This window comes from Lissotriton vulgaris, chromosome 5 (genome assembly GCF_964263255.1).
Source record: "Lissotriton vulgaris chromosome 5, aLisVul1.2, whole genome shotgun sequence".
Taxonomy (NCBI): domain Eukaryota; kingdom Metazoa; phylum Chordata; class Amphibia; order Caudata; family Salamandridae; genus Lissotriton; species Lissotriton vulgaris.
The window spans coordinates 1,756,466,698-1,756,487,129 of NC_141693.1; the positions used below are offsets into that span (position 1 = coordinate 1,756,466,698).

Here is a 20,432-nt window from a genome sequence, read left to right on the forward strand (position 1 = left end):
TGACCAACTCCACAGCTCCAACCCCCACCCGTGACTAAATCCCTTAATGGCCTATTCAATTTCAAGTCTCCGAGTCCTTTAATGGAGGCCGTAACATTTTCTTCAGAGTTGTAGCCAGCCAATCACATCATTCGGTGCTGCGATACCAGTAGCGCAGTACCTTATGGCAAAATCAACCGAAAACATATAGCTAGCTTTTGCTTGCTCATTCAGCCCTTCATGCCCAACGTAAGCCCCTCTTTAAAAGCTCAGCTTATCTTGACAGAAAGGCTTTTTCGAGCCTTCCCAATAAAAAAACAAATCTATGTCTTTGGCAGTAAACGGATATTTATAGAAGAATCTATGCCACAGATTTAATATCCCTCACATCCTGGTTTTCGGAAATTTTGCTCATGATATTTATTCCACTAATGGGCAAATTCCAAACTGTAGGTGGTATGCCAACTTTTACAGGAGGACACATCCCTCTACTTAAAATTTTTTATAAGTTCATATGATGTCCAAAAATTAGGCTAAGTATTTACAGATCAGTGTTATTCAGGGGGTTCCCAGCCAACAGAATAAGATTGACTTCTAGTCCTCTCACAGATTCATTTTCCTCCATCTCTCATAAGGGCACGATTGGCCGGATCTATTCAATGAAACTAGATGGATATCTGGAAATCTGTCATTACCTGGCTATCAACTGGTCAGACAAGCTTAATGCATAGAACACCATAAGGGATGTGTAGAGGAGCCTCTGCTACTGAACATTTAAAAAAAATCTGAATTAATCGGTATCAAGTTATTCAAATATAAAATATAACAAAGCTGTTACATTCATGGGGATGCTGCCAGAGTTCGGTTTAAAACTCCCAAATGCAGGCGAACACAGCTCATACCTTTGTCAGTAGCACCAAAATTCAGGATTTCAGCTTAAAGAGAAGTCAGTATGTTGGGATTGTGCATTTTGTTATTATCAAAATAGTCTCTGCACTGCAAGGGCATTGTTAAACACAAATTTCTCATGTGTTCTGTAATAATGAGCACACAATCATATATAACAATGATGGGCAACAAATCCAAAGCAACAACAATTCCAACTAATATGGTCGACAATACTACAATTGGTGAAAACCTTGATAGCCTCGGATTCTTTGATTTAGTGAAGTGATAATTTTATGGGACAATGCTTTGGGGCATTAGACCCAATATATTTATTTACGCTATAAGTCAACTGTTGCATAGCATATATTTTTTCATGTTTTGAAGACGAGTAACACACAATTATTATTATTATTATTATTATTATTGCATTTATTGAGCGCACAGCTACCCGGAGGTTTCCCGGCGCTTGCCTTGGGAACCCGTCCTGGCTTTTCCCTGTGAGATAGCCCCTACAGGGCATCCCCAAGGTGAAAGCCAGGCATCCCGCCGCAGGGGGCCGTTGTGGAGATTAAGCAAGCTTAATGCCCAGAGTTGCAGAGTGAGAACCCATGATTAGAGCAGGCACCGAAGCGAGAATTATCGAGTCCGTGGACATTTGAGCTCAAGACCCTGCCGCGTCGGGAATTGAACCCTGGTCCCGGGTCTGACCTCAGCTTCCGGGTCTGCCTGCTCTACACCGTGAGCCACACTTCTCCACAATCAGCACCACAGCATTGCAAATAAAAGATGAAGCACGAGCCACTGTTCTACTTTCAGAAATGAATTCAGGCATAAACAGCCCCCCCCCATACACTAACAGGCAAGGAAAGAATAACATACAAATCTAATCAAGGGATGAAGAATAAGGAGCAACAAGTCAACACCACAGGGACCAGATGTATAAAGATTTCGGCTTCACAGGCTCCTTGAAATGAAACCAAAGCATGGACATTTAATAACGACATTTAATAATAACGAAATGTAACCAAAGCAAAACCCTATGAAGCTCAAAGCTGTGGAAGTTGCACCATATTTTACATTTCTGTATAATTCTTAAAGTCCAATAACAATTAAGAGTGGTGTTAGAATGTAATGAAGGAAATAACTTACTTGTGTCTGCTGCTCTTTTTTTTATCGTCACCAATTGCGCCTGGCATTAAAGCTTCAAGTTCTTTTAATGCATCAGCTGCTACTTTAACATCATCTTCATCGAGCATCATCTGTTGAGATGAAGATATTTTACATCAATAACAGTAATAATCAAGCAATATTTTAAGGTTTTACAGAACTGGATCATTGGACCACGAGTCAAGGTAAAGTTAAAAGGTGACCTCCAAGAAGTATCAAGCAACGCATGATAAGTCACACAAAGTGTTCCAAGAAACTGCAGCGACTCAGGAGTCAGGAATCATGAGATAGATACAGGACGAGCTTTTGGAGTAAGCAGTGCCTACCATAAGGCAAGTAGCCCCTGCACATAATAAACTTATTGTATTGCTCCTTTGCGGTAAGAGAACATTTTAAACCAATGGACCTATGCCTGTTGAATATTCTGGTATGGGAAATATAGTGCACATATGAATTGTTTGGAATTCAAAAACACGTTATAAAGATAACTTAACAAACATCATGCATGCCATTCTGCAACAGAACATGGTCAAAAAATGGTGCATGTAGAAGAGATCCAGTTAAAACAAAATGTGGGTGTGTACTGTTCTGCACATAAAACGCAGCCACACTGGAGACCGATGAACTGATTTGTGGTACACAGATAAGAAAAATTAACAGATGTATGAAGAAGCGTAAGTAAAAGATCACTTTACAATCTACCAGTATACTCACCAGACCACTTTACATTATTTTAGCAGGCTATCTGAGAAACCAGACTATCTAAAGAACACATTCAACCCAATTCAAAAGCCATTCTGCACTTCAACATTGTAGAAGTTCAAAAACTGACTGTCACATTTGCACCACATATCAACAGACATGACTGTCAGATATGAACATTAGAGGACCATGTAACCAGATTAATTTGTAATTATTAAAGAACTGTTGCCATTTGTCATGATTTGGTTAGCCTGTTGTCTAACAGAAATATTAATTTCCACTCTATCTGCACCTTTTAAACAAGTTCTCATTCGTAACATCTCTGGTTAAATCAACAAAAAAACTTTATTAATTTTGAAATTACACAAAAGAATCACTAAATTGCAGAGAAATCTAACTAATTATTTATTTATTCCCAAATGGAAGCATACATTGTCCACCTTGTTCTAGAGAACCTCGTAATAAAAAGAGTGCAAATTACATTGTATAAAATGATGTGCAAAAGAGGTGCACATGTGTTAACTGCCATTCATTTGGGTCACAGTGTTACGGAATCAATACTGTTCAATCCATAACTGTTTAATCTAGTATCTCAACCTTTGTGTTTCCAGTAATCTTTTAGTAACAACTAAAATGAATGTCTCAGCATTGCTCATCTTGCCGGGAGTACATATGCCTTTTTTGGAGAAACCCTTTGATTGGTGCCCTAGGGACAGAAACAATCTACCTCTTTGAATGTGATGGTGACAGTTGTACTCACTTTAACTTTCACAGCTGGAATGTCAGGCCTGCAAAGTGCTGGAAAGAGCTCCTTCAACTTTTCTTTTTCGGATTTTGGTTTAAGAAGGCCTTCTGGTTTGAAATGAAAGTAAGAAATACATCTGTAAATATCAGAAATGATTTATAACAGTGATGCAAGAAGAACATTTTTCTTATATAGTATATGCTACAGCACAATTTGGAGTCCAGAAGCCCAGTAGCCAATATTACTCAACTGTACATATTTTATCAAGTCTGAAAGTATGATAGTTTTAGTCAGTTCTGTTGAAATTGTTGCATGTTTCTGTATCTGTCTAAGAGTCATGCTGTCATTTCAGACCATAATAGATGAAACCGGAAGAAAGTAATAAATAAATACATAAACAAAAGGATTTAATCTAAGATCGCACGTGCGGCGTATTTCTCTGGGGAAATTAGGAGCAGTGGCAACCCCTCTAAAAATATCTTTTCTATATTGAAAAGTCTAAAATGGCAAGGGGTCCGGCTGTGCCCCTATTTCCTCTAATGAGCAATGTGAGGCTCTGGCTACTTTCTTTGTTGAAACAGTGGAGAACATCTACCTATCCTTCATGCACACTGCTATGAGCTCCGATCCTGTCTCGGGTCCACCCCTGCTCATACTTTGGATTCATTCCCACAGGTTTCCTTGGAGGAGCTACGGTTAATATGTTCCAAGATCAAATCAGGCTCCCCTTCCAACCCTCTCAAACCTGACCAGTTAATGAGATGGTTGCCTTTGCTATGGTCACCTCTAAGACAGGTGATTAACAACTCTCTGACCAGTGCGACAGTTCCCAATTCTAGGAAGCAAGCAAAGGTGACTCCTTTGCTTAAGAAGCCTACCCTGGGCGCTGCCAACCTGGATACTTATCATTGGATCTCTATCCTCCCATGGATTGCCAAGATCACCGAGACCTATGTCTATTCCATTCTTGCCAGATTTCTGGAAGAAAACAACTGTTTGGACATCTATCAGAATGGTCTCCGCTCAGGTCAGTACGGAGTCTGCTCTCCTGGCGGTCACCGAACATCTCAGGCTCACGTTAGATGAGTCGGCGCTGATTCTGGTAGACCTCAGCACCTCATTCGACGCGGTCTCTCACCAGATCTTGTTACGCAGGTTAAAAGAAGCAGTTGTGGGCCCAGCTTTGACCTGGTGTGCTTCCTTTCTCTCAAATAGGACCTTCCAGGTTATAGCCCCCCCCTTTAACCCCTACGTACCATGCCAATAAGCAAGGGGTTCCGCAAGGCTCCCTTCTGAGCCCTCTGCTTTTCAATCTCTACGTTCAACCCCTTGCAGTCTTAGCAAGGAGCAGAGAGCTTACCATCGTATAATATGCTGATGAAACACAGCTAGTGGTAGCCCTCTCCGACTACTCTGGGAGTGCAGCATCTAAGTTTCGGGACAATCTCACGGCTGTTGCCGAGTGGATGACTGATAATTGTCTCCACTTTAACTCCAGCAAGTCAGAGGTCCGGCTGGTGGGTAACCATCGAGAGCTATGGGGGGACTGGTTGTGGCCAACTATACTGGGATGTGCACCTACTCCTAAGCAGGTGGTGAAAGATCTCGGAGTCTGGGTAGATTTGGGTCTTAATTTTCAGCTCCAAAACAAAAAAGTCACCAGGACCTGCTTTGGTATACTTAGGGGGCTTAAACTGTCGTTTGGGTTCTTTGACCCATCAGTCAGGCAAATAATCATCCAGGCCTCCATTCTATCAAGCCTGGACTATGCCAATGCACTGTACCTAAGGGTGAATAAGATTGAAACCCTGAGATTACAGCAAGTCCAAAACGTGGCGGCTAGAACCCTGCTGGGCCTCCCCAGAACCTGTCCCATCTCTACGGCCATCTGCCAGTTGCACTGGCTTCCTGTCACCAACCGAGTCGAATTTAAGGTCCTCTGTACTGCATTTAAAATCCTGAAACTCTCCTCTCTGGCCATCTTGACCAATCTGTTTGTCATCTTACCACCCTACGCGCCAGCTTCGCTCCGCTGGACAACATATGGCTATTGTGCCTCGTACAAGGAAGGTACGGTCAGGCGGACGCTCCTTCCGTCTTTTGGCTGCCAAGCTGTGAAATGCTCTACCATACTCTATTTGTGCCATGGAAAATTACTTGGCCTGTCGCAGAGCAATTAAAACTCATCTTTTCTCCACAGTCTAGTGTTTTTTTAGGTCTCGCCTTTGCAGCGCGCATGCGCTCCATAGGAGGGCCTTTAGCCGTCGTTCTTCACTTTTTCAAGCACTGCACTCGTGCTTGTGGGGAGGCATCCACCTTGCGGGAGCACACAGCGGCACGCCACAAGCACGAGTGCAGTGCTTGAAAAAGTGAAGACTGCTCACACGGCTGCGCGTCTTGTTTTACTTTGCACGCACTTTATGGCCACTCTGAGTGCCTTTTCCTTGCTCCAACTCTCCTCCCCCTCCCCATCACAGAGCGCGTCTACGGAAGATGCAACTTGTTTTGTATTTGAAATTACGTTTTTTCCAATACAATTTTCTCAAAAAAATGCTGCTCTCTGAATGATGTTGGTTTAATGCTAGGTCGAGTCAGTAATCGCAACAAAGTCGTCCAGCAAGAGGTAATATATGTGAACAAATATCGATGTGAACACGTGTGAATTCTGATAGGAAAGCTTCATTGCAGATCAGGAGCACTCTGCATTTGGAAAACTAAGTCACGATCTCAGTAATATGTGACTCGGGATGTAGGGCGCATTTTGCACATTCCAGAGAGAATTAATGGTGGCATAGTTAATGAGCTTTCGTGAAAATAATAACCAGCGTCTACTAAGCACACCTTTGTGTCGCCACCACTCATCACGTCCGTGTCACTTTTCATGAAGACATTAAGCTTCAACATGTCTTGTACAGGATTTCTTCTGTCTCAGAAGGGTTCAGGCAGTGAGAATACATCCAAGGGCCAAAGGCAGGGGAGTGGGGGAGGGTGGACGTGGGGGGGTGAGCCCTCTTGGTTCTGAGTTTTTTTTTTTATTTCTGCTAGTGATTAGAAGTCAGTCAGCTGCTTGCCATTATGCTTGCATTATGTAACGAGGGAGCAAAAACCGACATTAAGCAGCATTCGTGTACTGGCACAGGAGCTCTGTGTCCCACAGTTCACTATTATGTAAATTTAGAGGTCTGCCAGTAAAGCCATTGCTATAACCAGACCACTGCTTGGGTCAAGAGATGATGTAAACTTACATTTCACTGTGTGTTTTTCTTTACACAAACTGGAACTTTAATTCCAAAGTATATGGGCCTCGATATGGAATACACATATTGTTTTCAGCTTTGTAGCTTAACAGTCTGCTGTTTAGCGGAAATGTTTGGGCATCCTCATAGCAGGAGTGCCTTAAGTGCCATTTTTGGATTCCACCTACAGTGCGCATGCGCTGCCAGCAAAAGCTAATGCTAATAAAAAAGCTTCAAAGTGGATGCCCATAGTGCTTTGGAAATAGGTGTTTCAGAGCACTAAAGAGCGCGGTATTGACATAGTAGGCACTTCAGCAAAGTAAGTAGAAACAAAACATAGTTCACTGGCATTGACTGAGTTTCATCATGTGTTGCTGTGCAAGACGTTGAAAATAAATTCCTGACAAAACCAGTAGGTGTCACAAAGGTGAAACCGGTTGGCTTTGCAAATGCTTGGTTAAAGAGAGGATGGAGACATGAACCATGCCTAAAAAAGGACTAGACCACATGCTTTCAAGTAGAGCCAAATATACAAGGTCTTTGTTCCGAGAAATCTCAGCTCGGTAAGTCAAGGCATCAATGAATTTGGGGCAATGGTGTTGATGAATTCACAAGTGAGCTGGTGACATATTGTATCTAGCCATGAGCTTGCACTAGGCTCTTACTTCACCAAGCCATTTTTCCATTGAGGTCCTTTATTAAACCCCATTGAACTCTGGCAAACCCCAAGCAGTGCTTTATTAAAAAATGTACATTTTGCTTCCAAAATACTTTTTGAATATTTTTAAAAAAAATATTTTTGTCAGTGCCTTTATTTCATCATATACCACATTGTCACCCTTTATGTTACTGGTCTGTTTATATTTTGCAACTATTTGGCACTTCTTAGTTATCTCTTTGGGGAATGTTGCATAAAACACTATTGAGTAAACAATGTGAACTTAATATTGCATACCACTATATCACCATGGTAAGTATAAAGTTAAGTATATATTTACTGTTCTAAACTCAATCAATCAAAAACCTTTATTAGGTCTTGAGAACAATAGACCATAAAAGTACATACAAATATTGCACATAACTGTAAACACACATAGAAGTTTAGAATGATTATAAGGAAGGAATATTTAAAATGCTATAGGAGACTTTTGACAAAACACGATTGCTAGTACGTCAAATAACCATGCTGGCTGAACAATTTGACCATAGAATTACATAGAAATATTGCACGTAGCTAAGAGCGCTCATAGTTCTTAACTCAACATCTAATTTCTGCAATGATAGCATGGTAGTCAAAATAGGGGATGCAATATTATTTTCATGCAATATATTACACAAGATATAGTGAACCCTCATTAGGGTTTGAAGAATGTAGGACTGGTTGATTTCACTCATGCAATGAGACAAACATGTAATATATTTTCAGAGAACTGTTTAGTACTCTGATTGATTATGTTACGCTGAAGTTTTATGAATATATTGTGAAAAATACAAAAAACAAACTCTATTGATTCAATTCTCAGTCCAGACAAAACAAACCAGAAGTCAGCATGGTGGCAACAAGCAGAAAAAAAACATGTCACCCACATCAAAGGCGAAAGCTACCAATTCTTCTGGAAATAAAGTTTTCACTTTTTCAACTATAAAGTCCGGTTTTGTTGCTTTGTCTTTCAAAAATTAAAACACTGTTGGCAGGTACGTGATGCCATCTCAGCCGGGCTGGCCGGCATTGCACAATTTCACTGAATGTGCTCCATCTATGCCACCAAAGGTACTTTTTGGCAAGAAAAAAACACTGTATGGGTGAGGAACCTCGAATATAGTGAAGGAGTTGCATCTGGGTGGAAGAAGTGGTGCAGAAGAGCGGGCTTAGGTGGTCTCTCACATGGATATAGCTTCAAAGCTAAACAAGCATTTGCAAAGCAATCTGTCTCGCATTATTGAAAGTTTGAGCTATTGGTGTTGCTAATAATAATGCAATTCTCAATAGTGACACACAATAGATTCCAGGAGCTGTCACAGTTAGATGGAGTGGATTGACTGCCCTCGCCACTCATACAGAAAAGCCCACCCAAGGAGAAGGGAGAAGAAGTAGGGTCTAATTCTAAAACCCCGAAACTATAAACAGCAACAGGGAAGAAATTTGTTGTAAAGGTTGCGGAGATGTCGCATCCATAAAAGCTTTGGTTTCTAATCCAAGTGGGATTAATGGACCACGAGATCAATTAAAAGATAGTGTAAGTCTAAAAATAATTTCATGGAACATCGCAGGCTTGACAAAGAACACAAAAGACCCGGGGTGGAACGAATATGTGGAAAAAAGCGACATATGTTTATTACAGGAAACTTGGGCCACCAAAATGATCCATCGAGCAGGATATAAAACCTTTTGTATTGGTGCAATTCCGTCTAAAAAAAGGCAGGCCATCAGGGGGCCTACTGATTTAGACAAAAGTCACCATTAATGGTATTATAAAACAGGTAGAGACAAATTCCCCTGATATATTGGGCATACAAATAGTGAGCAACAATAACAGGGTTCTGAATATTTTGGGTTCTGAATATTTTTAATTTATATAATTGCCCTGGTCTGGTATCTAAGGAATCACAGGTATTTGCCCAACTGGAGCAGGTTTTAAGTAAAACACAAATAGGTACAGGCATAATTTTAGGGGGAGATTTCAACTGCGAGTACGAACCAATAAAAGGGCTGGACTGCATTCACGAGGACGAGGATATGGTGAATGAGATCCCCGAGCTATCTAGCGCGAAGCAGGTTGGATGTACATCCTTAGCGCTTCAAATAACAAGTCTATTGACCACTCATGGACTAAGAGCATGCAATGGTCGACACACTTCTGATGTACTTGGTTCAGACAAGCAACGGGGATTGAGGCTATTATGCCCGCACCGGTGACCAAGTTCCTAATGTATTCATATGTGTGGGTGCAGATGGTCTGGGATACAGTCCCCTAGATCCCAAAATCATAAAACAAAAAATCCTTTTTGTTTTACACATCAAATTGCACAAGTTGACCCTGCACACCCGAACAATTAGTTAACACAATATAAATGCTTAATATGCATATGTTCACAAAGAGATCCAATTGTTCTCCCAAGAATATCCAAAGTCAAGTTTCTTCTTTAAGCAATCCTTTTATTCACAATTGTAGATAAAAACCAATAGCCAACGCGTTTCGTCCGAAACCGAACTTCTTCAGGGCTTGATTTAAATGTATCTGTATGGCACAGCTTCAGGTTGGTCTTTAAACTTTTGTTTTCAGAAATAGTTTTCAATAAAGAAGAAAAGATCATATATTCAAGATGTGCCAAAGGTCCAATATTTTCAATCAAAGTAAAGAGATGAAGTAAGTGCTGTATGTGTGGTCCCGGCGTCTCGTAGTTCGTGCGGTCGTTCTGATGTACCGATGGTTCCCACATTCTTTAACCCCTTTCATGCTCATGACAAGGTCAGCTCGTCATGGGTTTTACCTGCGCTGTGCGTTTGACGAGTTGACCTTGTCATGAACAACTCCCACCGGGAGATTGGTACTTTGTGTTTATCTCAACGCTGACTTGTCCAGACAGCGAAGCCCTGGTTTGCACGCAACAATCCTTCATCTTTTCAATTTCTGGTTTACTGAAGGGTGCCTGTCTTATCCTACACTTGTATTATTGTTTCTGACTCAAAGACGCTGCACGCCAATCAAAATGAATTTTGACAATATAACCAATTTAACGGACTCAAAAGCCGATACTTTTGCTTTCACTACTGTTGATGCCACAAAAATCTACGGACTGATCAGAGAAGATACTACTCCTTTTTCTAACAAAAAGAGTAAAGAAAATAATATTAAACAATTACTGTACCTACTCAAAAAAGAAGCCAACCAGAGACTTCACGCGAGTACCCTGGTGAGTTACCACCGTGCTCAACGTATCCCCAGGGGCTTGCGAGTCCCACTGAAACCCTTATTATGTAAAAACAACACCCGATTCGTTGAAAGGTGGTTTACGATCCTTAATAAATGCTCGCTCGATCTTATTTTATTGATTGTGGAGGAGCTCTCAAAAACGCAAGAGGAACTGAATGAAGAGATCATCAACACCAAAAAGGATTTATCGGAGATGATGGAAACATCTGATTATACTAAAATGTTGGAGGACTTGAACACTCAACTGGACAAATACACCCAAGACATTCAGGAAAGGAAAATACGCAAATATAAAAGGGGCACAATAGATTATAAGCTCCGCGAGGTGTACACTTGGGCAGAAGTGTATGCCCGCCGACGCCAACCCAAAGCGTATAATCCTTACTCTGCCACAGAGACTTCTTCATCTGACAGTGATGTACAACCAAATAAACAACCTTCTAGACCCACCACCACATCGGAGAATGTCACCACTTCTGAACCTGTGGTTCCTTTTTTAGAAGGGGGCTGAGAGGCACAGGAAGAACCCGGAGGGGAAAAAACTGTTGAAAAAACAAAAGAACCAGAGAAAAAGAAAGGCAAGAGGAAATGACTGAATTTAACAACTTAGTCATCAATATCTCCTCACAGACACTCACTGGACTGGAAATGAAGACATTACAAAAGGGTCAATCATTTGTACCTACCCCCAACTCCAACACTCTTGAAATAGAAGGGAGTTTCTTTAAATTGATGAGAAATATCAGACTTCGTCACTACTTTGAAAACATAATCACAGTTGAACCTCAACCTGATAGTACCTTGTTGGACCTACGTCCACGTAGCACTTTCATGGCTCCTATCAGTCACAAACTGATTGACACTTTCGAGAACTTGGTGAAACTAGACATAACAACTTTACAGTTTCAAACCAAACTAAAACACAGTAATTTGACTGTTAAGGAAAGAACCTTGTTGAAGAAGATGGCTGAGAACACAGACATAATCTGCCAAAATGCTGACAAATGTGGCGCCTTAGTTATAATGGACAGTGAATTTTATTACCAACAAGTACACCTTCATGTAATGGATCTCACCACCTACGCACCATTAGACAGAAACCCCACTGATGAATTCAAACAAACACTTGAAACCATTCTGTTAAAGGCCTTGGAAGATAACATCATCACAGAGATAACTAAACGGTTCTTGACCCAGGAAGATCCTAAAACCCCTTCACTATACATGCTTCAGAAGGTCCACAAGGACCTAAAGAGACCTCCATTCAGACCAATTGTCTCCGCAAGGGGCAGTATCCACGAACCAGTTGGGAAACTGTTGGATAAGCATCTACAACCTTTGGTGGTGAGAACACCTACATACATACGGGACACCACTCAATTCCTGAACAAACTTGAAAATCTGGAGTTATCAGCCTGTGAAGAATATTGGCTATGTACGGTTGATGTTAAGGCGTTATACACGTCTATCCCACACAACTTGGGGATTGAAGCCATAGAAAATACCATTTTGAATTCTGACATCAGCCCGAAACTTCAACCTTTTTTGATGGAACTATTAGGATTCACATTGTATCAAAGTTATTTCACCTGGAGAGACACATGCTACCTACAACTTAACGGGACTTCGATGGGCAATTGTGCCGCCCCAGTCTATGCGAATTTATTCATGCACTATTTTGAACAGAACAACATCCTCAACCTACCAGATTGGGTCCAATCTGGGAGGCTATATATTCGTTATAATGACGATATTTTCTTACTATGGTCTGGATCGGAAAGGAAACTGGTACACTTTTTGGAAAATTTGAATACAAGTTACATTGTCTTATGATCGGAATAGTGTAAATTACCTTGATGTACAGGTAACAATGGAGAACTTGAAATTTCGAACTACTGTATACAGGAAAGAAACGGACCGCAATAGCACTCTTCACTACACGAGTTTTCACAGGCAGAACCTTAGGAACAATCTTCCTTTGTCTCAACTTATGAGAATCAAACGTATTGTCAAACGTATTGTCTCCAACGACACTGATGGCGAACAACAAATGGATATCATGTGTCAAAGATTTAGGGATCGAGGATATCCTGATGAAATTGTGAACAATGCCAGATCTAGGTGTGAGCTTATGAAGAGAGAAGATCTGCTCACATCAAAATCTAAAATGGAACAAAAACGTATGACAGTGGTTTCCAAATATTCCACCATGAGCAATACATATCGAAACATCATTTTAAGACATTGGTCCTTACTGAGCAAGGAACCTGATTTCAGAGGATTGTTTGACAACAAACCCATTTTTGCCTACACCCGTGGTCCTAATATCAAAAAACTGTTAACCAATCCTAAGACCGAAAGCCCAACTTCTAGGTATAAAGGACTCCAACCATGTTATAATTGCAGTAACTGCAATAATGTCATTAAGGGTAACATCTTACATCACCCCATGAAAGGTCACAAAATCAAACTTAAGGTGAATGCGACGTGTAACACGTCAAATGTGATCTACCTACTGAAGTGCCCATGTGGCTTGTGCTATGTTGGACACACGGAAAGGAAGATAAGAATCCGAATTTTAGAGCACAAGAGCAATATAAGAACTGCTAATACGAAATCATCTGTAGCTATGCACTTTCTTGAACGCAGGCACAATGTAGCTCAGCTACAATTCATGATCTTGGAGAATGTTGTTAATCAGGAGGGCATGAATCCTAAGAACAAATTGTTACAAAGGGAAAACTTTTGGATACGTTACTTGAGCACGATGCAGCCCAAAGGGCTGAATGATCGAATGGAATTTCTTTGTTATCTTTGACTTATGATGTTTCCAACTTATGACCGTTAGATTTATCCAGTATTAATTTGCTTCTTACTGCATATGAATGTATATACATTTTATTTTTTATTTATATTTTTCTTCACTTTCTGAAATGCACTGACATTTCTCACGACTGGGTTTTCTTTCTTTTGCTTTATGCGAATTGGTTATCTATACCACCATAATATGGCCCTTACACGCTTCATTGTTTATCAGTTCCGCAACCATTCCTTTACTGTTTCATAATGGCCCCCGCACGCTTCACTGCTATTCATTCTCACAACCGTTCCTTTACTGTTTCAATATGGCCCCCACACTTCGGACTGCTTAACAGTCCATCGTTGATGTTTACCTGAATGCACCGGGCGTGCTGCATTAAGTAAGAACATCAGTTAGATCGAAATGCACACGCGAGTAGAAACTTGTGATACTCAGCGCGTTAACATCGCGTCTTTAGTGAGTATTTGTTTTGGGCGTTATTTTAAACTTTATTGGCACCTTAAATTTGGTATTTTCGATCACCTTGATGTTTACTTCTCCAGACTACACTCTTTACATAATGGCACCATTTCAGTTTCAATTCACCTTGGTTACGGTTTTCCCTCTTATTGTTCGCACTAATCGTAGTTCACTGTAATACTCAAACCCGACGATTACCGAACTGCTGGCACATATCACGATTGTTATTTATTGCACATCACGCTCCTTAAAATCACGGAGATCGTCTGATCTGTATTGGAAACATTTTTGTTTATACTTTAATTGTGTACAGGATATATCATCCCTGTAAACAGTCCGTTTTTATTTGTTTACAGACTATTCCCCTGACGAAGGACTGAACAAGCCCGAAATGCATAGGGATGTAGAAAGAAAAATTGTGGATGTATTTACTGACGTTTAAGCAATACTTGTACCACATGGAAGAGAAAATGAATTTGCAATGAAAAAATGAATACTACAATTACAAATTAATTTGGAATTAACTTGGTGTTTGTTTGAACCTTATCATACCTACGGGTATCACATAATGCGGTGCACTAGGGGACAACTCCCACCGGGAGATTGCTACTTTGTGTTTATCTCAACACTGATTTGTCCAGACAGCGAAGCCCTGGTTTGCACGCAACAATCCTTCATCTTTTCAATTTCTGGTTTACTGAACGGTGCGTGTCTTATCCTACAGCTTCCCTAAGACCCCAATCAGTCACAAATAAACCTTCTAGTGAACGGTCTTATACCCGGACTCCTAGCCAACCCTATACCCAACACCACTGCCCAAAGTACTACACCCAACGGCAGTCGTAGCCAGACAATCTACACAGCTTCTCTTTAACTCCAAACAGGCCCTTCTGCAATCAGCCCTCTCACACCAAGAAGGAACTACCCAATAACAGAAAATGGGTCAGTACCCAAGAAACACCTCCTAGGCAAAGAGCAGGAATGGAATCAAAACCACAGACTGGGCACAAAAATGATCAAACACTCACAAAGTAAGATAATGTAGCATGCCCACAAACTTCACATAAACCAAATCAACAACGACTTACAACTACTCAGGGAAGACATATATTGGGTCAAAAAGAAAGTCTGCGCACTTCTACTCACACTAGAGAAGATATACATACCCACTGTCAAGGGCACAAACTAGCCGTCTAGCATAAAACGTATTTACAGCAGCAGACTCACTACTTCCAGAGACAACAAGCTTCACCAGCCAATAAGAATGAACAATCACCACTCAGAAAAAGAGATAAGAACTCTGCTAATTTACTATCAGAGCACAGAAAACAACCTCCCTCTACACTACATCTAACATCCCCATCGACAAGATCTCCAACCACAAAAACCGAGGACATAACCCACAAGTCAACCACAACAACCTGATGCCAATAGCTACGAATACAACGTCCACCACAACAACTCACAAAACAGTGGCAACACTGAAATGCATGCTGCACAATTGCAAATCAGTTGCAAAACAGGTAACTGATATAGCAGATCTGATCTTAGCATATGATCTGGATATTGAATTCTCTCATCTTTGGATCCTCTCTGTTCTACTTTACCCACACCTACCTTGTTGACCCTCCCAGGAGACCACCCTATCAGGACCCCAAAAGGGCCCTTTCCCTGCCCAATAGTCTCTGTTAAACTCATAGCACTCATAACTATACAAACGCAATCCAAATCAATGGTAATAACTTGTCATCACCCTCGCATCTTGGCCTTACAAAGTTCGGCAACACTATATTGGTCACAGCTCACTCTTATTCTAGTTTGTGTTCTGTTCAGCTGCCTAATTACCTACCTATGCCAGATGGAAATGAAAGGTTTTCGCCCCACTCTGAAACATATGCTCTGATTAGTCTGAAGTCCTACCTCACCTTTAGGAATTATAATTCACAATTCAGCCGCGGTCAGTGCAGGTAAGAGCAGTGGGGATTTCGACAGACAACCATGAGGGAAGATTAAATAAATAACTAATTTTCCCTCATCATCATCTGTTAAAATACCCCACCCCACCCCCACTTGGCCTTACTGCCAACCGCTCTTGCCTGCATGGGCTGCTGCGGCTGCTACCTGACAAAAAAAAGGAGGGGTGGGATTATTTAAAAAAAACAAAAATACTTGTCTAAAGGACTAAATTCTCCAGTAATCACTTGCCCTGCAAAGAAAACCACCGGCCTAAATCACCCAGCCGGGCCTACAAAGACTGTACTTGTGGTTTTAAATAGTATAGACAGCTTTCCAATCATCATTGCACTTTACTCAGAAGTTTACAACTGGTAAAATTTATTTTTATGAATCATTTTATTTATAGTGTTTTTTAAAGTGCGAACATGACCATAACGGTATCAGAGCATTGTAGAAAGAGAGATTTGAAAAAGTAGTTGCAGTACAGTAAAACGCTTTACACTTCTGATCCGCTGTACATAGTTTTCAGAGAGCATTTTCCAAAACAATAGAATACAATATATGATAGTTTGAGTTACAGTTTACAAGGAGTTCTCTTAAGACACTTTTTTTAGTAGAAAGGCTTTAACTTCTTTCTTGAAGATCATATTGATTGTGGCAGGGAATTCCACATTTTTAGGGCAGATAGCACGAAAGTGTGGCTGCATATTTACCTTTTTTTGAAGCTGGGTGGTTCTAGTAGGATGGATTTTGCACTTCTAGAGACCCTTTCACCACCTGATAGCTGATTGTATTCGCCAAGTATTTAGGACCAGAATTGTTGTGAGCTTTGTGTGTTATGCAAGCAACCTTTAGTTGCATTCTAGCTTCAACTGGGAGCAAGTTGAGGGCTCTGGGTGATATGGAAAAGCGATCCTAGTGACGTGTGCTTGTTAAGAGTGCTGCTATTGCATTTATTGTCAATTTCATTGAGATTAGGCTTGCTTTAGGTAGACCTAAGAGTGTGACATTCCCATAATCCTGTTTTAAGAGCACTAGAGATTGAACTGCTGTTTTGAGATCTTCTGGCGGTAGAAATGGTTTTCGTTTAATTAGAAGATGCAGATGTAGGTTAGCGCTTCTGGTTGCAGCCTGTATGTGTGCTTGCATGTTTAGATTTGAGTCTATTGTAATGCCTAGGGATTTTATGAAGTAGCTGAGGGTTGGGGTGCAGTTCAGCTATTTGATATTAAGGGACTGTTAGACCTGTCTGCTTCTGGGGAGACTCTAACCATTATTATTTATTTTTGTCCCCCTTAGCCTCCCAGAGTTTCTATTTTTATTTTTACACATGTCCATCAGGAATTTTTAATGCTGTCAGGGGGCTAGGTGTTCCTTGGCGATGACGCCATTTTTCCCTCATAACCTGTGAGGCCTAGTCAGCCCCCTTGAAAATCTAGGGATCTCCAGAGACCTAAAATGGTGTCCACCAACTGCCATAACGGACACTACTGGAGGACAGGTCCATAGGATAACATTAGGGAACTTTCTGGAATTAACTAGAGACTTCTGCAGGTCTCAGGCCACCCTATATAAGGCCAGTGACCAGCAGCCATTTTGTGCTGACCCAAGAGTGGAGGAGTGAGGCAGTGGTGAGAGGAGGTGGACACACTGAGAGCAGCTAGTTTGTCTCTGAGGCTGACAGTTTCTTCAGAGGGTTGTTCCCCCTTTAACCTTTGACCAATCCCTCTCAAAACATCAGTTGCTGTCAAGGAAATTAAGCTACTGGAGAAGGAAGACCCTTCTAAATCTGAACTCTGGTGAACCCCCTCAGAACATTCTTTACAGAGGGGATCCCTGACTTCCCATACTCAGCGCTGCGCTTACCGGTGTTGTGGAGCAGCTGTGGTGAAGGCGGGTGTCTGTGGCACCATAGCGACCTGAAGAGCGAGGGCGCCGTGTGTGCACATCCTTCCTGAGAAGCCGGAGTGGGAAGTGACTGAGGAGGAGCAGCGGCGCTGCTACAATCGGCTGTGGGACCCCGGGGGCACCGGCCGCGTCAATCGAGAAGGAAGCGCTTCCGCGCATGTCTTAAGCGCGTCCGCTATTGTGAGCAGGAGGGGCCTAGGTTCGGGCAGGCCAAGGAGAACAGCGTTTATCCGGAGAGGCGAGGTTCGCGCAGGCGCCGAGGAGCAGCGCGTCTTGAGAGGCGGAGTGCAGAAGAGCATCGCGCATGCCCGGTGGGGTGTTGACGCTTCTCAGAGGAAGCTGAGGAGAACCGGCGGGAGGCGGGACAGCCTTTCACCAGTGGAGCGAGGAGTGAATGCGCCGATCGTCGGCGAGGCCCCCCCTTCGCCCAGCACTGGAAAGCGGAAGCGCACCTGAAGATAGAAAGCGCACACAGCCCCCTCACGCCCCAGTTACCGGAGCCAGTGCAACGCGCTAATCATCAACCCGGCCCCCTCGGCCCAGCGCTGCACAGTGGAAGCGCGCCTGGAACAAATAGTTCAACACGCCCCACAAGTAAGCTGGGTAGTGGGGGAGCGGGAGGCGGCAGTGCTGAGTGCCGAGGAAGCAAGACAGTGGGGCTACGTCCCCAGCAATTAACTGAACAGCCCAGGAAAGCCTAATTCAAAGAAGCGAGCTAGTGAACTGCCTAATGTAGAATAAAAATTATCCAATAACTGGCTTAGAGGAGAGAGGAGGAAGCTGTGCAGGGAACCACAGGGTTCCTGGGTAAAAGCCTTACAGAATTTTGGTAACTGAGGGAGTAGATCCTCTACCAGATAGGGGTGCCTGTAAATTAGCGTGAGGGGAACCTTGCTAATACTATTGTGTCTTCCCTTTTAGTTACATAACTGGTGGGTTATGCAGTGAAGATCTACAACCAGGTCATTCTGTTGAGTTGAGCAGGTGCTTAAGAGCTGTGGGGTAATGTACCTGCTAATGAGTCTTTAAAAACGTATTGCACTGTCAGACTGCATTTTCCTTTCTGTAAATTTATTAGTGAAGTGTATTGTGACCTGAATAACCACAGACCTTAAATGTACCCTTGATTCTCAAAATCTGACCAGGAAAAATATTGAAGTGTGATCTGAATTTCATGTACAAGGTGTAACTTGATTGTCTTTTATCCCTGACTAAAAAGTATAACAAGAAAAGCATATTATTTTTATAAAAGGTAACGGTATTTTTCCAAACAGTGGTGTTGTGTCTTTATTTTAGTGGTTCATCACTGAGTTACTGTGAGTGAGACTTGTAAGTACTTAACCAACGCCTTGAGTTAGCTGTAGCCACTACTGTGCCAAGCTACCTTATGTAGACTTGGGTAATCTAGGTCCAACATAATTGGTGTTTCAGCGGTGGGATCTCGGATTTGTACTTACACTCACTTATTAGTAACGCAGTGCCAACCACGAGACCTCACCTGGAGTTTTCTCCCTGCGGCCCTCCTAATTTAAATTTTGATTTTTCTAAATTGACTTCTGGCGGTGGGTGGAGGTTGACCCCAGGTCACTTTGTGGATTTCTCCTGTGTAGCAGTTTATACTCCAAATAGAAATGGAGATAAATGTGGAAGAGCTGGAAAATTATACTGTGACCCAATTGAAGGAATGGTGTCAGCAGCAGGGGGTGTTTTTCAAGAAAGGCGCCAGGAAAGTTGAGCTGCTGACCAGTATCCGGGCATGGGTAGAGGCTCATTCCGGGGAGGAGGTAGATCCTGAGGGGAGTGACAAGGACACTGTCCTGGAGACCGCAACACTGTACCAGGCGGGAGGGGAGAACCTTGTAACAGGTCCTAGAACACCTTTCAGAGTGGGCAGTAGTGTTTCAGAGAGGGGCCTGACCGACGCCGAGTTAGAAGATAGGAGGGAGGAGAGGAGGATGAGAATAGAACTAGCCAGGATGGACATGGTGAGGGAGGAAAAGAGGTTGGAGCATGAGCGGACCATCAAAGAGATGGATTTGCAAGCCCTAAATCTACGAACCCCCAAACCAGAGAATGGTGGCAGCGATATCCAGACCAACACCAGGGAACCCAGACCGTACCTACCAAAAGATATTATGGCCTGCTATGTACCCAGTGATGACATTGCCAAATGGCTAGCCGCCTACGAGGTCTCACTGAGGGCCCATGGGATTCTGGAAGTCCACTGGGGAGGTGGGTTATATAAATACATGCCCCCCACTGGCAGGGATACTTTGTTGGCCCTTGATCAGAGTGAACAGACCTACTACCCGGCTATGAAGTCAGCGCTGCTCAGGAAGTTTGGGTTGACCCCTGAGAAATATAGGCAAAGGTTCCGGGGCAGCTACAAGCTGGGCACGCAAAACTGGGTAGATTTTTTGGACTACTCCAGGAAGGCCCTGGAGGGTTGGGTAAGAGGCAGCGAAGTAGGAGACTATGAGGGACTATATGACCTCCTACTCAAGGAACACCTACTCGAGAAGTGTCTTCCCGAACTAAGACAGCATCTGGTGGACAGCAAGCTGACCAGCCCCAGGAAGCTTGCTGAGGAGGCGGACATCTGGGTTAGTACCCGGGTGTCGACTAAGGGGACTGGA

At 42.4% G+C, this 20,432-nt stretch overlaps 1 protein-coding gene across 1 annotated transcript in view; it reads right to left on the reverse strand.

The window, feature by feature from the left end:
- Positions 1 to 20,432, reverse strand: part of DHX8 (DEAH-box helicase 8) — a 318,773-nt gene that overhangs the window by 261,004 nt on the left and 37,337 nt on the right. The window contains exons 4-5 of the mRNA XM_086924012.1: positions 3,497 to 3,588; positions 2,017 to 2,126 (exon numbers count right to left, since the gene is read on the reverse strand). Coding sequence (XP_086780138.1) covers positions 2,017 to 2,126; positions 3,497 to 3,588 — 202 coding nt within the window. The remainder of the gene's footprint in view (positions 1 to 2,016; positions 2,127 to 3,496; positions 3,589 to 20,432) is intronic.